Source organism: Xenopus laevis, chromosome 1L (assembly GCF_017654675.1).
Source record: "Xenopus laevis strain J_2021 chromosome 1L, Xenopus_laevis_v10.1, whole genome shotgun sequence".
Taxonomy (NCBI): Eukaryota; Metazoa; Chordata; class Amphibia; order Anura; family Pipidae; genus Xenopus; species Xenopus laevis.
In genome coordinates, this window is record NC_054371.1 from 224,741,388 (window position 1) to 224,764,080 (window position 22,693).

A 22,693-nucleotide genomic window follows, 5' to 3' on the forward strand; every position below is an offset into this window, starting at 1 on the left:
AGCGACAACACTATAGAACTATGGCATCTTCCTCCCATATGTATAAATACAAATATACAGAGAAGGAATGTTCTGGGCACACAATAAGCTATACCCTCATACTGTACTGTCTAAGGGAAACAATATGGCACCTCCCTCCTCCCATATGTATAAATACAAATATACAGAGAAGGAATGTTCTGGGCACACAATAAGCTATACCCTCATACTGTACTGTCTAAGGGAATCAATATGGCACCTCCTCCTCCCATATGTATAAATACAAATATACAGAGAAGGAATGTTCTGGGCACACAATAAGCTATACCCTCATACTGTACTGTCTAAGGGAATCAATATGGCACCTCCTCCTCCCATATGTATAAATACAAATATACAGAGAAGGAATGTTCTGGGCACACAATAAGCTATACCATCATACTGTACTGTCTAAGGGAATCAATATGGCACCTCCTCCTCCCATATGTATAAATACAAATATACAGAGAAGGAATGTTCTGGGCACACAATAAGCTATACCATCATACTGTACTGTCTAAGGGAATCAATATGGCACCTCCCTCCTCCCATATGTATAAATACAAATATACAGAGGAGGAATGTTCTGGGCACACAATTAGCTATACCCTCATACTGTACTGTCTAAGGGAATCAATATGGCACCTCCTCCTCCCATATGTATAAATACAAATATACAGAGAAGGAATGTTCTGGGCACACAATAAGCTATACCCTCATACTGTACTGTCTAAGGGAATCAATATGGCACCTCCCTCCTCCCATATGTATAAATACAAATATACAGAGAAGGAATGTTCTGGGCACACAATAAACTATACCCTCATACTGTACTGTCTAAGGGAATCAATATGGCACCTCCTTCCCATATGTATAAATACAAATATACAGAGAAGGAATGTTCTGGGCACACAATAAGCTATACCCTCATACTGTACTGTCTAAGGGAATCAATATGGCACCTCCAGCTATAGGCACAAAACAAATAACTAGGCGCAATGTTGCACGGAGCTAAAGGCCCTATTGTGTCACTAATGTGAATATATATAGATATATAGATATATAGATATATATCAGAATAATTTCATATTTAGAGAACAGACCGCCGCAGCAGTTGTTACAGAAGCTCCAGCAGCTCAAGACTATTGTTTCAATAAAGCTAAAGGGGTAGAGAGAGAGAGAGAGAAGCCGAGGGATAATTCGGGGCCCACAAGCGCTTCTCCAAGGGGAGGCCTGAGCTTTGGGATGGAATGGCCGCTCTCGCACTCACTCACCAGCTCTGGGCTCCTTTTACTTCTCGGGTCCCAAAAGCTCCCGCATTCCTACCGTGCCCGCGGGAGGAGAGACATTCCCCTCACAGACCCGGCTTTCTCTTTTCCAACCTCACCAGCCGACAAGCTTAACTCCAGCGAGATGTCATCACAAGGCCGCGGCGCACGTCACTTCCGGAAGGCTGGAGGGCGGGAAGAGTAGGTACCGGGCTAACCAATGGCTGTCGTGAAGCTGCAAGCACCAGACGAGCGCCGACCATAGATAAAGTGTCGTTGGGAGGGATTGTCTACCTTTCGATGGCTGAAATCTGAGGGAGGTGGGGTCTTTGGGTACAGTGAGTCTGTGAATGGAAAGAGTGATGCCATTTTGGAGGGGGCAACGGATGTGACCGGAAGTGGGAGAGTAGGGTTGCTAGGTGCGTATGTTTGGAAATGTTCTTCCCTTGGGTAATGTGAGGCCCTGCCTTCCGGGATTATAATGTATAAATATTTATATAACTACTTCATACTGCCCCAGCAGTCTTCATGTAGCTTTGTACCTTGTCTGCAACTGTCTCTCCCAGAACTGACTGTCTTACCCCTGTCACACTGTCTCTCCCCACAACTGACTGTCTTACCCCTGTCACACTGTCTCTCCCCACAACTGACTGTCTTACCCCTGTCACACTGTCTCTCCCCACAACTGACTGTCTTACCCCTGTCACACTGTCTCTCCCCACAACTGACTGTCTTACCCCTGTCACACTGTCTCTCCCCACAACTGACTGTCTTACCCCTGTCACACTCTCTCCCCACAACTGACTGTCTTACCCCTGTCACACTGTCTCTCCCCACAACTGACTGTCTTACCCCTGTCACACTGTCTCTCCCCACAACTGACTGTCTTACCCCTGTCACAGTGTCTCTCCCAGAACTGACTGTCTTACCCCTGTCACACGGTCTCTCCCCACAACTGACTGTCTTACCCCTGTCACAGTGTCTCTCCCCACAACTGACCTTCTTACCCCTGTCACACTGTCTCTCCCCACAACTGACTGTCTTACCCCTGTCACACTGTCTCTCTCCACAACTGACTGTCTTACCCCTGTCACATGGTCTCTCCCCAGAACTGACTGTCTTACCCCTGTCACACGGTCTCTCCCCACAACTGACCTTCTTACCCCTGTCACACTGTCTCTCTCCACAACTGACTGTCTTACCCCTGTCACACGGTCTCTCCCCACAACTGACCTTCTTACCCCTGTCACACTGTCTCTCTCCACAACTGACTGTCTTACCCCTGTCACACGGTCTCTCCCCACAACTGACTGTCTCTCCCCCTGTCACACGGTCTCTCCCCAGAATTGACTGTCTTACCCCTGTCACAGTGTCTCTCCCCACAACTGAAAACATTTTTTTAGATGGGATCAGTGACCCCCATTTGAAAGGTGCAACAAGTTTGAAGAAAAGGGCCAGTGGAAAAGTTGCTTAGAAATCTATAACCTACTTAAAGTTACCTTAAAGGTGAACCACCCCTTTAAATATCATTTGTAACATAAAGAATATAAAGCAGCAACATACATGATGAAAAGCTATATAATTTCCCTGCAGAGAAGCAATTAACATTGAGGATAGAGAATGAAAGAACTGCTACTGTATGTGCACTGATTTGTTTCTCTTCCTAGGTGTATCTGATCAGAGAAGAACTGATTGACAGTCTTGTAAGTCCCAGAGGGGGATTCTCAGAGTCACCTGTGAAGCCTGCGCAGAGGGATGGCTGTCTTTCTCCTAAAGAGAGGAGCCTGGGCATCTTTAATGATTGGCGGGTTTGGCCCGAGGGCCGTGTTGTTTTCCAAACTGGGGCAGAATCATGCAAGGCTCAGTCAGGCAACACCAGAGAAGCTGGAGACATCAAATGAAGAGGAGGGGAGCAGCTCAGCCCAAATCACAGGTGAGAATGCAGGGCACAACAGTAAAAATAATCCAGTATTTTACTAACTTAAAGGAGAAGGAAACCCTTTTGCAAAAAAACCCCGTACCCCCCACCCCATGTAGACATGCCTCCCCCCTGGGGAATGCCCCATATTCCATACTTACCCCTCTGCACAGATTCTTCCAGCAAAGTTTCACGTATGCATCTTCAGCTTCCTCAGTAAGCTGACTGTGAGATCGGCAATTTCCGTGTAATTCCGCGCATGGGTAGTTGTTGCAAACCGGCACACTGCTACAAATGCGCATGTGCAGAAATACTGATCTCACGGTCAGCTTCCAGAGGACGCAGAAGATGAAAGCGTGGAACTCCGCTGGAAGAATATGAGAATAAGAGACTGGAGAGGCCTGAATAGAAAGATGAGTAATAAAAAGTAGCAATAACAATGCTATAACATAACAATTCTATAACATACTACAAGTTAGCTTGAAGTGAACCACCCCTTTAAAAGACATATACCCCCCTACATACAAAAATGTAATCAGTGAACAGCCTCTTTGAAATCTTTAGATAACTACAATTCTGGTGGTTAAAGGAGATACAAACCCCTTATTAACAAAACCCCTACCCCACATAGACCCCCCCAGCCTAGCTGTCTATGTAGGGTAGGGTTTTTTTTTAATAAGGGGTTTGTTTCTCCTTTAAAAGGCTGCAGCATTCCCTTAATCACTTAGAATTCCTTCTCCACTTCTAACCCACTCTGCCCCCTCCCTCAGGAATTTACTTTGGCTGTTGGCTAATGAGCATGCTAAGTTCTTCTCAAGTTACTAAACACACCCTCCAGTGTAACAGCCAATGAAGAGATAGCATTGCTGGTTCCCATAGAAACTCCGCTCTAGCTGTCTGATCCTATTTTTTTCTCCTAACCACCTCTCCTGAGCTCAACTTAACCATTACAGTATTCAACCCCAGCAGAACTTTTTATCAAAGTATGTTGTGCCTGTGTAACCATTCTGCATTGCATGAACTTTACAGCAAACATTTCTCAATGTTACTGATGATGTCAGAGGGAAAATGGCCGCCGGGTGAAAGCTGCTATTTGTTTTAGGAAAATGTGATGGTGCTGGCAAATGGCTTTACATGTCCTTTAAACCTGGTAAAGGGGAAGTTGACTTCAAATTGTGTGCTATAGATTGGCATATTATTTGCACTTTTAATTATTTGCAATCTATTTCTGCCTGTTTCCACCTTTCAGTTTTAAATACCTGGCTACCAATATACTAAGTGACTACGAGGCTTTGGTTTCATTAGTTATTCTTATTTTTTTATTACTTACCTTTCTATAAAGACATGATTCCTATTCATCTCCATATTGATTTCCACACCACTGCCTGGTTGTTATGATAACTGGGGACCCTAGCAATCAGAACCATAGAAATTCCCAAACTACAGTACTTCAGAACTAAACTTTAGACAATTTGAACACTTCAAACATAAAAATATGAAGACCTGCTGCAAATTGCAAAGGGGTTGTTCAACTTCCAAACACTTTTTTCACTTCAGTTGTTTTCAAATCGTTCACCCGAAATAAAGACTATATCATTTGCTTTAAATATTTTAGTTTTGACCTTTTTCCCGAAAATTGAAGTGTAAAGTTGAATGTTGGTGTCTCTGGTGTTTGAGTGGTAGCTCAGTAATTCAGGTGCAGGTGTTACAATTTGCTCCATTAGTTGATACATTTCTCAGTAGAATGTATTGGTAATATTAGCAACTATATCAAGTCTAACAGCTGCCTTTAATGAAACTCAGGGATTCTGCTCAGCAGGGACAAACACATGGATCAACTCATGGATCAATTTATATCAGTTACAGAGTCGATGACCCCTTCCCTGAGCTGCTTTAGTAAGAAATTAGAAGGTCTAAAATCATACTTATTAGCAAAGCAGTCACAAATAGAAAATAACTGAAAATAAATCTTTATTTCTGGTGAACTATCTAAAACCAGTTGAATGGAGGAAAGTGTTGGAAGGTGAACAACCCCCTTTAAAACCCCTTCACATAGATTAAGAAAATGGTTTCAGATGCCAGCTGGATTGCTTTGTTATGAAGGTAGCTACTGTAGGCTCTAATCCATGTAATAGGACTGCTGCTTACAATGGGTAACACATAGAGCATTCTGTCCCAGTGGCTGCACAGATCCTATCTGATCCCCATTGTAAGCAGCAGTCCTGCCCTGCTTTATGGCAGCTGAGATTATAGCTATCTGTATAACAGAGAATTCTGTCCCAGTGGCTGCACAGATCCTATCTGATCCCCATTGTAAGCAGCAGTGCTGCCCTGCTTTATGGCAGCTGAGATTCTAGCTATCTGTATAACAGAACATTCTGTCCCAGTGGCTGCACAGATCCTATCTGATCCCCATTGTAAGCAGCAGTCCTGTCCTGCTTTATGGCAGCTGAGATTCTAGCTATCTGTATAACAGAACATTCTGTCCCAGTGGCTGCACAGATCCTATCTGATCCCCATTGTAAGCAGCAGTCCTGTCCTGCTTTATGGCAGCTGAGATTCTAGCTCTCTGTATAACAGAATAAAAACAATAACGGCATGGTGGCCCTTCAAGGGACAAATTGGGGGGAATTCACAAAAGTGATAGTTCCTTTTTGGAGTAAAAGTGGTGGTAAACTGGTGTAAAATACTTTCGTCATATTCACAAACAGAAACCCACCTAAATTCCGACTCTACCGCCCCTTTTCATTTTTTTAGTGAAAGAAAGACAGTTTACAGACACTTTTATGAATTTGTCTTTCAAACGACATAAAAATGGTGCAAAAACGACATTTTCTCCCGACATTTTAAAAATGGAGTAAAGAGTGTAACTCTTGTGTCATATCAATTCTTAAATAAACTGCTTTGGGTCAGCCAATCTTCATTTCACACCTCTTATAGGTGCCCCATTGCAGAGTTATTATCGTATTAATAGGGATTAGCATTTTAATAGTCAGGGAACAAGTTTCTGTCTAACCCTTTAGGTGTAAAAGACTCATTAACAAAATAAAAAAAATTGTATGTTATATAATTTTATATGTAAAAAGTTTTTAGCTCAAACTTGCATTATTCTACTTGTTTTAGCTTAATGAATGAGGCAATATTAGCAATTTGAGTGAATATATTATCGAAAGGGAAAGTAAAGCCTCCCAGACAACTTAGTTTTAGCAGCAATTAGACACTTGACCTAAGCTAATAAAATACAAATCCCTATATTATCCAAAATAGCATTTCTTGTATTTAGACCCTTGTATCTTGTTACAGAAGTGGAATTACACAAACATGTAGATTTAGAAAGGCCAGGTTATCCTGAAAAAAATGATATATAATTTTCCTATGTAAAATAAACCCCCCCCCCCCCCCCCAAAATCTGAAAACTTTCTGTTTAAAAGACAGATTCACAAAAGTGGAGATAGAGGTTTGTGAATTTGGTGGGAAATCTGAAATTTTTATCTCTACTTTTATTTTGTCTCTGTATCACCACTTTTGTGAATTCCCCCCATCTTGTGCATCAGCGGCCAAGGGATAGAAAGAGGTCAGCACTGTATTATATTACAGATCTCTCCGGTATCCTTGGTATTGAATGTCACAGCGATAAGATCGGAGTAAACTTAAAGCAACTCTTTATGCACTGGGTCAGGCAAAAATTGAGTTCTTCTTGTTTTTGCTTTGGTATAATTGGGTGCAATCAGACTTTATTGACACTGTACCCTATTTATAATATTAAGCTATATGTAACCGATGGCTTTGGGCAAAGGGACATGAAGAGCTTCCAGCTCAAAACGTTATATTATATATAATGGCGACCGTCCGTTGAGGCAATTGCCACCTAGCTAGGGGTTTCCCCATGTGCCATTGGGCCTCAGCAGGGGGCATTATTTATCTGTGTATTTGGGTTTATTCATTCATGGGGGGAAGTGGGGTGCCTGCCTGGCTGTATGTGACTCTATATCAGCCTTATATGCCAATAGAGGCTTTATTTTCCATTTGTGTAGAAATACACTGGCACACAAGGCAATTAAAGTGCAGGGTTACCCCTTGCTATTTATTTTGTGCGAACGTGCAACGTTTCGGGGCAAGCCCCTTTATCAAGCAATGCTTGATAAAGGGGCTTGCCCCGAAACGTTGCATGTTCGCACAAAATAAATAGCAAGGGGTAACCCTGCACTTTAATTGCCTTGTGTGCCAGTGTATTTCTACACAATTGTCGTATTTGGGGGTTGCCGTACCCTCTTACATTGTGCACCAGGCTATCCGAACAAAAGAAGGAGTGTGCTCAGCTTTACTCTGTTCCAGTCCAGCATTTATTTTCCATTTGCCATTTTGGAGTCAGGAAGGAATTTTTTTCCCCTCTGAGGCAAATTGGAGAGGCTTCAGATGGGTTTTTTTGTCTTCCTCTGGATCAACTGGCAGTTAGATGGGTTAAAAAAAGTATAAAGGTTGAACTTGATGGACGTGAGTCTTTGTTCAACCTAACTTACTATGTTACTATGTTTATTTCCCATTACTAAGCAAAAATAAGTTCATTATATGTTTCATATGTGTATCTCTTCTCACATTCTACTATGACTTTAAAGGCGAAGGAAAGCTACCATGCCAATGTATCGCCAATAGATTAGCCACAATAGTGCAAGCTAGAATGCTATATTTATTCTGTAGAATGCTTTACCATACCTAAGTAAACAGCTCTAGAAGCTCTGTTTGTTTAGGATAGCAGCTGCCATATCAGCTTGGTGCGACATCACTTCCTGTCTGAGTGTTTCCCTGCTCACTCATAGCTCTGGGCTCAGATTACAGCAGGGAGAGGGAGGGAGGGGAACAAACTGAGCATGCTCAAGCCCTAGCCCTGGAGGTTTAAGCTGAAAACAGGAAGTCTGATACAGAAGCCCATGAGTACACAATAGAAGGAAAGAAATGTGCTGTTTCTTTTGACAGAGGACTCAGAGCAACATTACCTTGAGGGTTAACTGGTGTATTTATATAGACCTTTCTGATAAAGCTTACTTACTTTTAGCCTTCCCTTCTCCTTTAAGCTGGCGTCGAGTCAGATGCTGAAAATCAAAGGGCCGAGCTGTCTGAAGAAACGTAAGTTCTCATCCAGTCGTGGGAATTCTTACGGTACTGGGATTGTATTCCCTATAGGTGCCCTGTAGTAGATCACTCTTATAGAATAGAAACATTTATTTATATGTTTGGGTTGTAGTTGCCATATTGCTATTATTGTGTTAACAGACCATAAGTTGTCCATGTAGTTGTATTTATACATACAGGTGGGGGACAGTACAATATGGGGGGTATATTACTGAGTGCACAAAGCAGCCAGTTTGTATTTAGCCAGTATATATATAGTTAGACAAACACTTGTCTCTTTCCATAGGGTAGAAGTGGTGTTCCTGGACAGATCTGGGCAGCGTATCCCTGTGAAAGGGAAAGTAGGTGAGAGTGTTCTGTGCCTTGCTCATAGGTACAACATTGAGCTGGAAGGTATGTATGTGTGTTAAGTGTGTATGTATTATACACTATACATTATCTTCAGCAGCAAATGCAGCTTGCTTATAGGTGTGGGATGGTTTTATCATTTTCACATCTGCATTAATTAGTCATGAATTACCATGACAAATACAAATCTTGGTTGTGTTTTGTCCAAACCTTCTTTGGGCTGAAATACTCTTGTGTATAGTTCTTAATTGCGTGTTTTATCAGTAGTCTGAGTAAATAGAACAACACTCTGCCCTTCTTTGTCCGTAGGCTTGTTCTGTAAGTGCAGAAGACATAGGTAGAAATGTTGTACATTATGTTTTGTGCTTCTGTACCAGCCCAAGGCAACCACAGCCCTTTAGTAGTAAAGATCTGTGTCTCCAAAGATGCCCCAGTAGCTCCCCATCTTCTTTTCTGCTGATTCACTGCACATGTTCTGTGCTGCTGTCACTTACTGAGCTTAGGGAGCCACTCACAATATACAGTACACATAGAATAGAAATGTCACAATATAAGGCTGATTAGTAATTAATACACATAATTACTACATGGCAGCACAGAAACCAGTGCAATTAGCATCAGAATTTAATAATCAGTAAACCTGTAGCATCAGCTTATATTACAGCCAGGGAAGCTCATTTTCTGCTGGATAATTAGTGACGAGCCCTAAGCTTAGCTTCTCAACAGCCAATCAGAGCCCACTGAGCATGTGAGTGTCACAGACACTTTCCAAGATGGTGACCCCCTGTGACAAGTTTGAAGTCCTGGATCATTGCTGCTATTGACAAACTCAAACTTTAGCCTCGTGCAATAAGTTCACTATATAAAATATGGCATTTTAGCCACATTCATTTTTAAGGTTTAGTTCTCCTTTAAGGGAGAAATAAACCCCTTTATACCACTTGACAGTTATTTTCAGATCCTTAATCAGAAGTAAAGTTCTATTAGCTGTCTATTTGTGACTGTTTCTCTAATAATGAAGTTTAAGTGCCTTCTTGTATATGCAGTTTCATATTTCTATATACAGTATATTCTCCAGTGTAGATTTATGTCACGTGATTCGAGTCTAAACATAATGTGAGGGGAGGGTTGAACTTATTCTCGTGATGTTGCTGTTTATTCTTTTATTTAGGCGCCTGTGAATCATCCCTGGCCTGTTCCACGTGTCACGTCTATGTGAATACAGAGTATTTCCATAAACTTCCAGAGCCCGATGAAAGGTGAACGCTTGTTTTTTTTGCTTCTTTATTCACACAGCAGGTATTTTTCATTGTTAGATCAGCTTTCAGCAGAAAGTCCAGTTGATTGTGCGCTTCTCTTCTCTCAGGGAGGATGATATGTTGGACATGGCTCCATTACTGCAGGAGAACTCCAGGCTCGGCTGTCAGATCATTCTTACTAAACAACTGAACGGAGCCGAGTTCACTCTCCCCAAAATTACTAGAAACTTTTATGTAGATGGCCACGTCCCAAAACCCCACTGAGTTCTGGGGGCCCGAGACACACCAAAGAATGCTGGGAAGAACTGCAAGACAATCGGAAGTGACCGTGAATTAGGAAGGGTTGATCATGCTGAAGAGAAGTCTATATTTTGATAGGTCTTTCTTTTTTTATAGCTGTATTGCTGGCTGAGGGCCCTCCAGCACCCAAATCTTTGAAACATTGTGGACTCCAGTCGCTGTCTGCACAACCTAAAGAAGCCATTGCTGCAGGGCAATGTTACACGTACACAGTTTTTTGTGTTGAAAAAAAAAAAATCTGCTTTGTTTCCATTACTGCTACTTATTTCTTAAAGGAGAATTGAACCTTAAAAAGGAATATGGTTAAAAATGTCCTATTTTCTATAGTGAACTTATTGCACGAGGCTAAAGTTTCAGCTTGTCAATAGCAGCAATGATCCAGGACTTCAAACTTGTCACAGGGGGTCACCATCTTGGAAAGTGTCTGTGACACTCACATGCTCAGTGGGCTCTGATTGGCTGTTGAGAAGCTAAGCTTAGGGCTCGTCACTAATTATCCAGCAGAAAATGAGCTTCCCTGGCTGTAATATAAGCTGATGCTACAGGTTTGCTGATTATTAAATTCTGATGCTAATTGCACTGGTTTCTGTGCTGCCATGTAGTAATTATGTGTATTAATTACTAATCAGCCTTATATTGTGACATTTCTATTCTATGTGTACTGTATATTGTGACATTTCTATTCTATGTGTACTGTATATTGTGAGTGGGTCCCTAAGCTCAGTAAGTGACAGCAGCACAGAGCATGTGCAGTGAATCAGCAGAAAAGAAGATGGGGAGCTACTGGGGCATCTTTGGAGACACAGATCTTTACTGCTAAAGGGCTGTGGTTGCCTTGGGCTGGTACAGAAGCACAAAACATCACGTGCAACATTCCTAGCTACTTCTTTAGTTAGGCTTTAGTTCTCCTTTAAGAGGTGTGTGATGGGATGTATTCAGAACATTTTTATTATATTGGCTTCTGCCCAATAGTCCACTGGGTTATTTTCAATATTGCAAATCTGTATGTTGGACTGATGTTTCTTGTGATTTTTTTGGGCACTGGTTCTGGTTTTATGGGGGTTTTTTTCCTATGGAAAGGGGAGGTGATTCATCCAGGTGTCGTAGGTATAAATAATGATTTAGATTTACAATAAACCAATATACAACCTTTACACAATAGTATCTGTGAATATCATCTCTTTATATGGAGATCTTGGGCCACATGGGAGATAACTTTTCAGTGAGTTTGCGATTGATCCTCAGCATTCAGATCAGTGGAAAGCAAGAGAGCTGAAAAGCAGGAAGTAGTGTTCTGGCTATTATGTTACACATCCAGTCACTCCAGCCTTTATACATTACATTTTTGCTATAACTAACTATATTAGATATTTAGCTATACATTTACCCAATTTTTATTTTCATACTAAACAATTCCTTTAAAAGGGTTGTTCACCTTTGAATTAACTATTAGTATGATGTGGAGAGTGATATTCTAAGACAATTTGCAATTAGTCTTCATTTTTTATTTTTGAATTATTTCACTTTTTATTCAGCCGGTCTTCAGTTTGCCTAATGGCCTATTCTTTGCAACTTTTCAATATATACTGTATATATAGAAAAGTTGCAAAGAATAGGCCATTCTACAGCATATGAAAAGTTATCGTGAAGGTGAACCACCCCTTTAAATTGAATTTTTTTCTGTATTTCTTAACACAAGCATCAGTTCCGTTCCTAAAAAGAACGATTAACACAAATGAATGAAATGCAGTGTTTATTTACAACTTTGCACAATAATTAAAACTAGTCCATAAATCGAAATATCGAAAAAGAAAATATTAAAGAATAGAAGTAGGTAGGGGCATAAAGATTGCCAGTGTTAGAATATAAAATTTCAGCTCTCTATAAATACAATATGGCTGTACAGATGTGGGGTTTATTTTAACCTCCTCTTGCTTGGCTCAGGGACCACGAACTCCATCATGTTCACTTTGGTCGTCAGTTCCACCTCTGTAGCTTTCTACAGAAAACAAGCAAATTCAGTAAAAAAAGAAATACCCACAGGTGAGATTTGTTCTCTATAGCAGCACCTCATGCCACCTCCCACTATCTTTAGGGATGCACCGAATCCAGGATTTAGTTTGGGATTCAACCTTTTTCAGCAGGATTTAGATTCGGCCTGAATCCTAATTTGAATATGTAAATTAGGGGCGGGTGGTAATTCACGTATCTATTACAAAACAAGGAAGTAAATGTTTTTCCACTTTTCCTTTCCCGACCCTACTTTGCATATGAAAATTAGGATTTGATTCAGTATTCAGCCAAATCTTTCATGAAGGATTCGGGGATTCCAATGCCAAGAATGGATCACCTCCCAAACAGTCTTTAGTGATGCACCTAATCCAGGATTTGGTTTGGGATTTAACCTTTTTCAGATTAGATTTAGCCAAATCCTTGTGCCTAGCCGAATCAAATCCTTACTTACATATGTAAATTAGGGGCGGGAAGGTAAATCACCTGACTATTACAAAACATGAAAGTAAATTAGATTTAGATTCGGACTGAATCCTTGTGCTTATCCGAATTGAATCCTAATTTGAATATGTAAATTAGGGGCGGGTGGTAATTCACGTGACTATTACAAAACAAGGAAGTAAATGTTTTTCCACTTTTCCTTTCCCGCCCCAACTTTGCATATGCAAATTAGAATTCGGTCCGGTATTTGGCCAAATCTTTCATGAAAGATTCAGGGATTGTGTCGCATCCCAAGAAATGGATTTGGTCGCAACCCAAGAAATGGATTGGGCCCCTTCCCAAGAAATGGATTGGGCCCCTTCCCAAGAAATGGATTTGGCCCCTTCCCAAGAAATGGATTGGGTTGCATCCCTAGTAGTCTTCCTTAGTCTTCTAGGGCACATGTACAGATTTGGGTCAGAGAGCAATCACATCCATTTATAGTTGAACTGAATTGCAACCATATGTGTAGCATAGCGTGCATGTGAGCTTAAAGGGGAAGTCAATGTTATAGATGGACTGTCCAGAACACTTACTAGTTCTCTTTTTGCCTCTTCAATCTTCACTTTAACAAGAGATGGATTCTGGTGGAGAAAAGGATAAAGGTTACAATGCAGAGGTGATTCAGTGGAAATCTTCATCCAAATATTGGCTGCTGACCAACCAGTTGTGTGACATTAATGGCTTCTCTATACATATATGATGGATAATCCCATCAGCTGCTCAGAAACGTCTTATCAACCTTTGAGAAAATTGCCTCTTTAGCAAGACAGATGCCAAAAGGGGTTGTTCACCTTCCAACACTTTTTTCAGTTCAGTTGTTTTCAGATTGTTCCCCAGAAATAAAGACTTTTTCTAATTACTTTCCATTTTTTACTGTTTTTCCAAAATCTAAGTGTAAAGTTGAACGTTGGTGTCTCTGGTGTTTGAGTCTGACAGCTCAGTAATTCAGGTGCAGACTCTGAACTGTTACAATTTTACAATATTTAGTTGATCCATTTCTCAGCAGCATCTCTGGAGTATCAGCAACTACTGTATCAATTCTAAGTTGCCTTTAAAGGGGTTGTTCACCTTCAAACACCTATTTGTTTTCAGACAGATCACCTGAAATATAGACTTTTTCCAATGACTTTCTATTTTGTTTTTTCTAATATTGAGGTGTAAAGTGACATTTTTCACCTTCTAAAGCAGCTTAGGGGGGGGTCGCCGACCCTATAAACTGATCTAAACTGATACATTTAGTGGATACATTTCTTATCTTTGTCCCTGCTGAGTGGAATCACTGAGTTTCAGAGTCTGCACCTGAATTACTGAGCTGCCAGACTCAAACACCAGACTGAAACCCCAGGGACATTCAACTTTAAACTTAGATTTTGGAAAAGCAGTAAAAAATAAAAAATGGAAAGCAACTGAAAAAAGTCTTTATTTACTGGGATAAACATCTGACCCCCAACTGCTGCATGAAGAGAGAATGAAGAGAAACAGATGCTGAGAGAGGAATAGTGAAGATAAACTTGATTATTTCAGTTTCAATTGATTGTATTTAGAAAGTTTCTTATTTCAGTATGAGGAATCTTATATTCAATTTTCATTTTCGCGACAGTTCCCCTTAAATGAATGTACATTAGGAAGTAGCTTAGGATCACATTTACTTCCATTGTTCAAAATGCAGTTTCTAGGCGACATTCCCATTTAACAGAGACAAAGTGTAGAAATAAGGGACCACTTACAGGTGCCAAGTCAAGGTAAGAATTCAGCTTCTCCTTTGCAGCCATGGATTGTGCCTTTAGTTCTGTCAGAGTCTGAAATGAGGGGTGAGAGGTGATACTTATTAAAGGAACATTAACACCCAAAAATACGTTTTAAGGTAATGAAAATATAATGTACTATTGCTCTGCACTGCTGTGTAGCCATGGGGGCAGCTATTCAAGCACAGGATACACAGTAGATAACAGATAAGTACTACTATAGTTTATATAAACAAGCTGCTGTGTAGCCATGGGGGCAGCCATTCAAGCACAGGATACACAGTAGATAACAGATAAGTACTACTATAGTTTATATAAACAAGCTGTTGTGTAGCCATGGGGGCAGCCATTCAAGCACAGGATACACAGTAGATAACAGATAAGTACTACTATAGTTTATATAAACAAGCTGCTGTGTAGCCAAGGGGGCAGCCATTCAAGCACAGGATACACAGTAGATAACATATAAACTCTGTTGTATACAATTGGAATCTACAAAGGTCCTCCGTTATCTACTGTGTATTGAATGGCTGCCCCCATTGCTACATGGCAGCTGGTATGGTATAGGATCCGTTATCTGGAAACCATTATCCAAAAAGTTCAAAATTACAAAAAGGCCATCTCCCATGGACTCCATTTTATCGAAATAGTTCATATTTTTAATAATGATTTCCCTTTTCTGTGTAATAATAAAACAGTCGCTTGTACTTGATCCCAACTAAGATATAATTAATCCTTATTGGAGGCAAAACCAGGGTGTATTTCATGTTTACATGATAGACTTAAGGGATGAAGATCCAAATTACAGGAAGATAAATTACTCTGAAAACACCAAGTTCCCGGGTTTTCAGGATAACGGGTCCGATACCTATAATATAAACAATAGTAGAGTTTCTGAAGCAAACAACAGGACATTATATTGCCATTCCTTTAAAACACCGATTTTTTTTTATGTTAATGTTCCTTTAACTGCAATATACAATTATAGCTTGTGCCTGTAAACTTCTGAATCAGCTCTTAAAAAAAATATATATATATTTTTTTTTTTTTATTATTTATTTATTTATTTTTTAAATCCCACAAACCTCAGAAAGGGAGACAAGAGAACGATGTGTGAGAGGCTCTTCCATCCCGGCAGAACTCAGCTGATCCTGCGAAAAGCAACATTGGCAAAAGGCATTAAAATGTGACAGTGCAGCTAAATGTCAGATCATCGGGGGGGGGGGCACTGCCATCAGCCAATCGTGGCACACAACCAATCTGATCAGCCAATAACAAAAGCATACGTGTTCAGTGATTGGCCATTTCTATAAATTGTACAGGATTTTTAGCATGTGCCTTATCATTATTTGAGGCTCCACTAAATCCCATGGAGCAGAGACAGAATAAGGCGACTGCAGACACCAGAGAATAAACATTCTGTAACACGTGTGTAAATTTGTATATAATCTGTTTAATAGATACATGCTATATCTTGCTATAACATTACCCTCACCTATGTAACATGAGAGACATACCCTTGTCCCCAACATCAGTACTTACCTTTGCAGCGTGGATTTTGTATTTGTATTCCTCTGATTTATCCTTCAGTTTCTTCATGTTCTGGGATCTGATCTCCACCTTGGCTTTCTCAAAATTGCACTGTTCCTCGGCTTTCTTCAGATCCCTTTAATAGGGCGACAACGTGCAATTATGAAATTCCACATCGGTATTGATTAATAATACTGATCGGTACCAGTTTCTTTTCTTTTAAAATAATTTTTAGCTTTAATTTTTTAGGCTTTACGTCTCCTCTAAAGGAGTGGTTTACCTTTAAAGCGATACGGACATGTTCCTATAATTAGCCATTCTATAACATACTAAAGGTTAACTTAAAGCGATACCGTCATGTTCCTATAAAAATCATAGGAACGTGTCAGTATCAAGTAGTTGCTGCACCCGGAATATTTTCCCTGAAAGCCGCCCCCCAGCTTCACTGAAACTACACAGAAGGTTATTTAGCAGTATTGCGGGCAGCTTTGAGGGGGGCTTTCAGGGAAAATATTCTGGGTGCAGCAACTACTTGATACTGACACGTTCCTATGATTTTTATAGGAACATGACGGTATCGCTTTAAGTTAACCTTTAGTATGTTATAGAATGGCTAATTCTAAGCAAGTTTTGAATTTGTCTTCATTTTTTCTTTTTTATAGGTTTTAAATTATTTAATTAAATAACTTGTTTTAAATGTTTCCCACTTTCAAGTGGGAGTCACTGACCCCTATCTAAGAACCAAATGCTTTTTAAGGCTACAAATGTTGTTGCTGCTTTTTATTACTCATGTTTCTATTCAGGTCTCTCCTATTCATATTCCAGTCTCTTATTCAAATCAATGCATGGTTGCTAGGGGAATTTGGGCTAAAAATACTCAGGTGTATAGTTCTTATTTTCGTGTGCTGTTTTTTCAGTCACTTGTCCCTTCTTTGTCCATAGACTTTCTCTGTAAGGCTACAAATGTATGGCTACTGCTGCTTTTTATCACTCATCTTTCTATTCAGGCCTCTCCTATTCATATTCCAGTCTCTTATTCAAATCAATGCATGGTTGCTAGGGGAATTTGGACCACAGCAACCAGATTACTAAAAGTGTAGAGCTGCTGAATAAAAAGCTAAATAACTAAAAAAAACACAAATAATAATAATAAAAGCAAATTGTCTCAGACTATCACTCTCTATATCATACCAACAGTTAATTTAAAGGCAAACAACACCTTAAAAGGAAGGACTGTCAACCAGAAATAAAAAGCTGTATAATAAACATTTTCAATTAAACATGAAACAAGTAGTTAAGCCATTTACAACCTAGGGGAATTGCAGAGAGAAACTGCAGCTTTCCACTCATACAGGGGCATCAGATCAACAATATCTGACCATTTTGGCCCACTGGGCTGCCAGTCAGTAAGGTCAGTCAGTGGTGACCTCTATATTTAGATTTATCTTAAATCCTATAGGCTGCCTGTGATTCACACTACTAAAACTCTGCTGTAGATGGAACCCTCCCACCCCTTATAAAGAAAGAAACAGTTTCACACAAGTGTAACAGTGGTTTGTGTGAAACTCTGAGAATATAAATTGCCTGTGTGAAAGAGTCAGATGCAAGTGGCTAGTGGTCCTACTTACCGTTCCAGTGACTTCTCTAGCACCAAGGCCTCTGTGAGTTTCTTCCTTAGACTCGTCAGCTCTGCTTCCATCTCCTGATTGTTTAACTCGATGGCTACTAGTTCCGAACTCAGATCATTGACAGCAGGAATGTAGCTGGTGAAGCAATTGCAAAACTGTCAGTTGCGTAGAATTAGCCATTCTAAAACATACTAAAACTTAACTTAAAGGTGAACCACCCCTTTAATGTGCTGGAATGGAATACAGTTAGTAGCACTGGGCTAAGCTATAAGATAATGTGACTGGCAGAGGAACTAGAGTTGAAACTTCACTATTTAGTGTAACTTTACTTTAAAGGGGAACTATCGTGAAAATGGAAATTTAATATAAGCTTCATCATACTGTAATAAAAAACTTTATAAATATAATCAATTAAAATTTCTGAAATAATCAAGTTCATCTTCACTATTCCTCTCTCAGCATCTGTTTCTCTTCATTCTGTCTTCATGCAGCAGTTGGGTGTCAGATAATTATTGACAGTTAGATCCAATATATCTTACAGGAGGGGCTCCCTTTCCTAGCAGATGTATTAGAGCTCACTCAAATAACTGATTCCAGTACAAATTCGCACAAATCCTGCATGTAGAGAGACATGATGTCTGGTGAGTTTAATAGAGTGAGCTCTAATACATCTTCTAGGCAAAAGGAGCCCCCCTATTAGATATATTGGATCTAACTGTCAATGAATATCTGACACCCAACTGCTGCATGAAGAGAGAATGAAGAGAAACAGATGCTGAGAGAGGAATAGTGAAGATAAACTTGATTATTTCAGAAATGGAACAGAATTTTTAATTAATTTGTATTTCTTATTTCAGTATGCTGAAGCTTATATTAAATTTTCGTTTTCACGATAGTTCCCCCTTTAAATGGGTAGTGTACCCCCCACCCTTCCTTGTGCAACATGAGTTCAATGAACAGGACTTGCGCTGAATATACTTATTGTCTGTTATTGAGCTAAACAGGGAAACTGACGCTACCTGGATAAGGAAGAATTCTTCAGTTCCAGTGCCAGGCAGCTGTCCACTATCTGATTCAAGTAGTTGTTGCCCATACGAGACAAATTCGTGTAAGAGGGACCCAGGCCTTCAGTAAGGAGATCCTGAAGGTATTTTGCTGTTTAAAAAAAAAGTAAACATGACAAATACAATTATATATAGTGGAACGGTGGCCCAGGGCTAGTACTGATGCCTTGTGGATAGTTTTGATTGTGTGCCACTAGCCTTAGGCTTGTTTTTCTAAAGCAGCTGCAGTGCCACATACAATACATACAGGGATGGGCCAAAAGTATCGGGTCCTCTGCCTGTCCAACATTTCATTCTCAAACCAAGGGAATTAATATAGGTTGCCCCTCCTTTTATACAGACCCTACTCTTCTGGGACTAGAGATTGAAACTAGTGATGTGCGGGCTGGCCCAATACCCGCAGGTTCACCATTGGGTCAAGCAAGTTTGGGTGGACGTCGCTGCGCTGTTTGTGGGTGGGTTGGAGTTCAGCTTTTCTGCCTGCTCTTAATTTCCACTACCTTAGACTGTCGGCTTCTAGTTTTATAGGTGTGCTGCTGCCTGCCCCTTTTGTGATGTCATCAGAGGGAAGCCTGGTGCCTGCTGGTCCAGGTCAGGTCGAGCTTTTATCAACCCGCACATCACTAGTTGTAACATTGTTGCTGGGATTTGCTTCCATTGAGCCACAAGAGCATTAGTGAGGTTGGACATTCATATTGGGGTCAGGTCAGGCTCACAGTCGGGGTTCCAATTCATCCAACAGGGGTTCAGTTGGGTTGAGGTCAGGGCTCTGTTCAGTCTGATTCTTTGTTCCCATTTCAGAAAACCCATTCTGTGTCGACCTAGATTTGTACATGGGGAGCATTATTGTGCTAAAATAGGAAAGGACCTTCCCCAAACTGTTCAACAAAAGACCCTCTGGGTGGGGGCTCAAACGCAAACCATGGAAAACAGTCCAGGACACTCACGTCAGCCCCCGTACACTCTCGTCAGCCCCCCCACAATCTCGTCAGCCCCCCCGTACACTCTCGTCAGCCCCCCCCGTACACTCTCGTCAGCCCCCCCGTACACTCTCGTCAAGCCCTCCCGTACACTCTCGTCAAGCCCTCCCGTACACTCTCGTCAGCCCCCCCGTACACTCTCGTCAGCCCCCCCGTACACTCTCGTCAACCCCCCCGTACACTCTCGTCAACCCCCCGTACACTCTCGTCAGCCCCCCGTACACTCTCGTCAGCCCCCCGTACACTCTCGTCAGCCCCCCGTACACTCTCGTCAGCCATACATTCCCACACTCCTTATGAATAGTTCTTGGGCTGACATTACATCTGGAGCCCCAGCAGCGAGTGTCCCACCTGAGAGAAAGGCAAGTTGCCTGTAGCACATGGGATACTTTTGGCCATATAGTGTTACAAGCTTACTGGTTATTAAATACTATTACTACAAGGCAGATTTTGAATTTTTGAGATGGCGGAATATCTTCCTTCTCCTGAGATAAATGGAAGGCAATTTGGCAGTTGAAGTGTAAAGGTGTCAGTACTACTCTGCACATAAAGATGTACGTGACTGTAGGATGGAAAGGACTTACAGACCTTCAGCTTTAACCTCAGCTGATTTCAGCTTCAGATCTTCTGTGACCAGACTTAAATCTTTGTCCCGCGCCTCATTCCACTCCGCCAGCTGATACAGGATCTCCATCGTCCTGGTGTTCACCTCATAGGGAGGGAGGGGTTTGTCCCCGAACATCTTCTTGAGCCACATGATGATCTGTACAAGGAGGAGACACATTAAAATTCAGTGATGTGACCCACTTTTCCCCTTCCCACAGTCACTGGGGCTCAACTATGTCCTAGTTACTGTCCTAGTGAATGGCATTATGAGCAGCAATCAGCATGGCTTTATGAAGGATAAGTAATGTCAGACGAATTTGATTGCATTTTATGATGAGGTAAGTAAGATGCTGGACAGTGGGGGGGGGGCAGTAGATGTGATCTATTTGGATTTTGCCAAAGCGTTTGATACTGTGCCCCACAAACGACTGCTTTCTAAACTAAGGTCTGTTGGGCTTAATGAAGTCGTTTGCACATGGATAGGAAACTGGCTACAGGATCGGGTACAGAGGGTGGTTGTTAATGGGACATTCTCTACTTGGAGTAAGGTTCTTAGTGGGGTCCCTCAGGGCTCAGTATTGGGTCCACTTTTATTTAACTTGTTCATTAATGACTTAGGGGAGGGTATTGTAAGTAATGTATCAGTGTTTGCAGATGAGACAAAACTATCAGCCCAATTAATTCCATCCAGGATGTGGCACTTGCAACAGGATCTTGACTAACTGGCAATCTGGGCAGCTAAGTGGCAAATGAGATTCAATGTTGATAAATGTAAAGTCATGGACCTGGGATGTAAAAATATCCACTTATACCCTTAATGGGACTGCACTAGGCAAATCCATAATGGAAAAGGACCTTGGAGTCCTTGTAGATGATAAACTTGTCTGTAGCAGCAATGCCAGTCAGCAGCATCAAGGGCAAATAAGGTCTTGAGTTGTATTAAATGGGACATAGAGTCACAGGAGGAGGGGTCATTCTTCCACTGTATAGAGCACTGGTAAGGCCCCATCTAGAATATGCCGTACAGTTTTGGTCTCCATCACTCAAACAGGACATTATTGTATTAGAGAGGGGACAGAGAAGGGCAACTAAGCTGGTAAAGGGAAAATCTTAGCTATGAGGAAAGACTGGCCAAATTGGGGATGTTCACGCTGGAGAAGAGGCGCTTAAGGGTTGATATGATAACTATGTATAAATATATAAGGGGATCATATAATAATCTCTCTAATGATTTATTTACCAGTAGGTCTTTCCAGCTGACACAAGGTGACCCATTCTGATTAGAAGAAAAGAGGTTCCAGCTAAATATTGGGAAGGGGTTTGTTACAGTGAGAGCTGTGAAGATGTGGAATTGTCTCCCTGAATCAGTGGTACAGGCTGATACATTAGATAGGTATAAGAAGGGGTTGGATGGTGTTTAGCAAGTGAGGGAATACAGGGATATGGGAGATAGCTCATAGTACAAGTTCATCCAGGGACTGGTCCCATTGCATTTTGGAGTCAGGAAGGAATTTTTCCTTCGGAGAGACTTCAGATGGGTTTTGTCTTCCTCTGGATCAACTGGCAGTTAGGCAGGTTAAAATAGAGTTAAAACTTGATGGACGTGTATCTTTTTTCAACCTCACTTACTAACTACTTCTAAACACTGGGCAAATGTGCTGCTGGGTGGTAACCCATAGCAACCAATCAGCTTTTTTTCAGCCAGCTGCAGGTAAAGCGCCGACATCTGATTGGTTGCCAGGAGTTACTGCCCAGCAGCACGTTTGCCCAGTGTTTATCCATACAGACAGCTGCACACAGAATAATATCAGCCCCAGTGTAGAATACTGGGGACAACTATGTACATAATAACTATTCTAACTTCCGCCCCAGCAGCTCTTTTCCTATAACTCCCAGCAGCAGGCAGAAAGGGTCACTGGGAGTTGGACTGCTTACTAGCGGCTAATCATGCCCACCGCGCTGCCAGCCAATCACACATTTCGCCCGGTTACCTTAGTGCTCTTCTCGTCCATTGAGGCGAACCACCCAGGCGCTACTGGCGCCACAACTTCAACGGGACATGTGATACGTCCTTACAGCCAATCACAAGTCAGAGTCCTTGACGGCGGCTACCGGTCACATGACTAATGGGTGCTGTCCGTATCCCGCCGCCATGTTACTTGGGGAAAACGGATAAAGACTATAATCTCCAGCAGACTCGGGTAGGAGTTATCGTTTAATTATGTCTGTGTGAGATCCTGCCATGTGCATGCTGGCTAAACATATTTCGCGCCGCTGAAGCCCACAGGTTATTGTTAGTGGCCTTCAACAGACACACAATGACAGCGGAGTAGGACACAGGCAGCTCCATGTGCTTCCGGGACATGCACCGCCCCTTTCCCTTACATGCACCGCCCCTTTGCC

At 41.4% G+C, this 22,693-nt stretch overlaps 3 protein-coding genes across 5 annotated transcripts in view; 1 reads left to right on the top strand and 2 right to left on the bottom strand.

Annotated features, from left to right (window-relative positions):
* The window catches only part of c18orf25.L (chromosome 18 open reading frame 25 L homeolog), a 47,814-nt gene extending 46,342 nt beyond the window's left edge, over window positions 1-1,472 (bottom strand). For 2 of the 3 annotated variants that reach the window (XM_018267698.2, XM_018267852.2), the window contains exon 1: window positions 1,293-1,472. The gene's annotated coding sequence lies outside the window, so the exon portion shown is untranslated. 3 annotated transcript variants of the gene reach the window in all.
* A 160-nt stretch (window positions 1,473-1,632) lies between these two features.
* Window positions 1,633-10,478, top strand: fdx2.L (ferredoxin 1-like L homeolog; the record flags this gene model as incomplete). The annotated part of the gene is given in 6 exon segments (NM_001096513.1): window positions 1,633-1,705; window positions 2,954-3,219; window positions 8,277-8,328; window positions 8,621-8,727; window positions 9,854-9,941; window positions 10,049-10,478. Coding segments are annotated over 5 exon segments (582 nt in total). The 3' UTR covers window positions 10,206-10,478.
* A 1,499-nt stretch (window positions 10,479-11,977) lies between these two features.
* Window positions 11,978-22,428, bottom strand: haus1.L (HAUS augmin like complex subunit 1 L homeolog). Its single transcript, XM_041570272.1, has 9 exons — window positions 22,282-22,428; window positions 20,273-20,447; window positions 18,660-18,795; window positions 17,641-17,775; window positions 16,025-16,148; window positions 15,568-15,633; window positions 14,465-14,536; window positions 13,271-13,318; window positions 11,978-12,240 (listed from the first exon to the last, which is right to left on the bottom strand). Exons 1-9 carry the CDS (start codon window positions 22,300-22,302, stop codon window positions 12,157-12,159), a joined length of 861 nt encoding a protein of 286 aa, XP_041426206.1. The 5' UTR covers window positions 22,303-22,428; the 3' UTR covers window positions 11,978-12,156.
* Window positions 22,429-22,693: the final 265 nt, after the last annotated feature.

Bases quoted from the DNA above. Each gene is read 5' to 3' on its own strand.
- haus1.L (XM_041570272.1), bottom strand. From the start codon at position 22,302: ATGGACGAGAAGAGCACTAAG. The intron at 17,776-18,659 runs GTAGCGTCAGTT...TTGCTTCACCAG, and splicing joins AAGAATTCTTCCTTATCCAG to CTACATTCCTGCTGTCAATG. The intron at 15,634-16,024 runs GTAAGTACTGAT...TGCTTTTCGCAG, and splicing joins ACAAAATCCACGCTGCAAAG to GATCAGCTGAGTTCTGCCGG.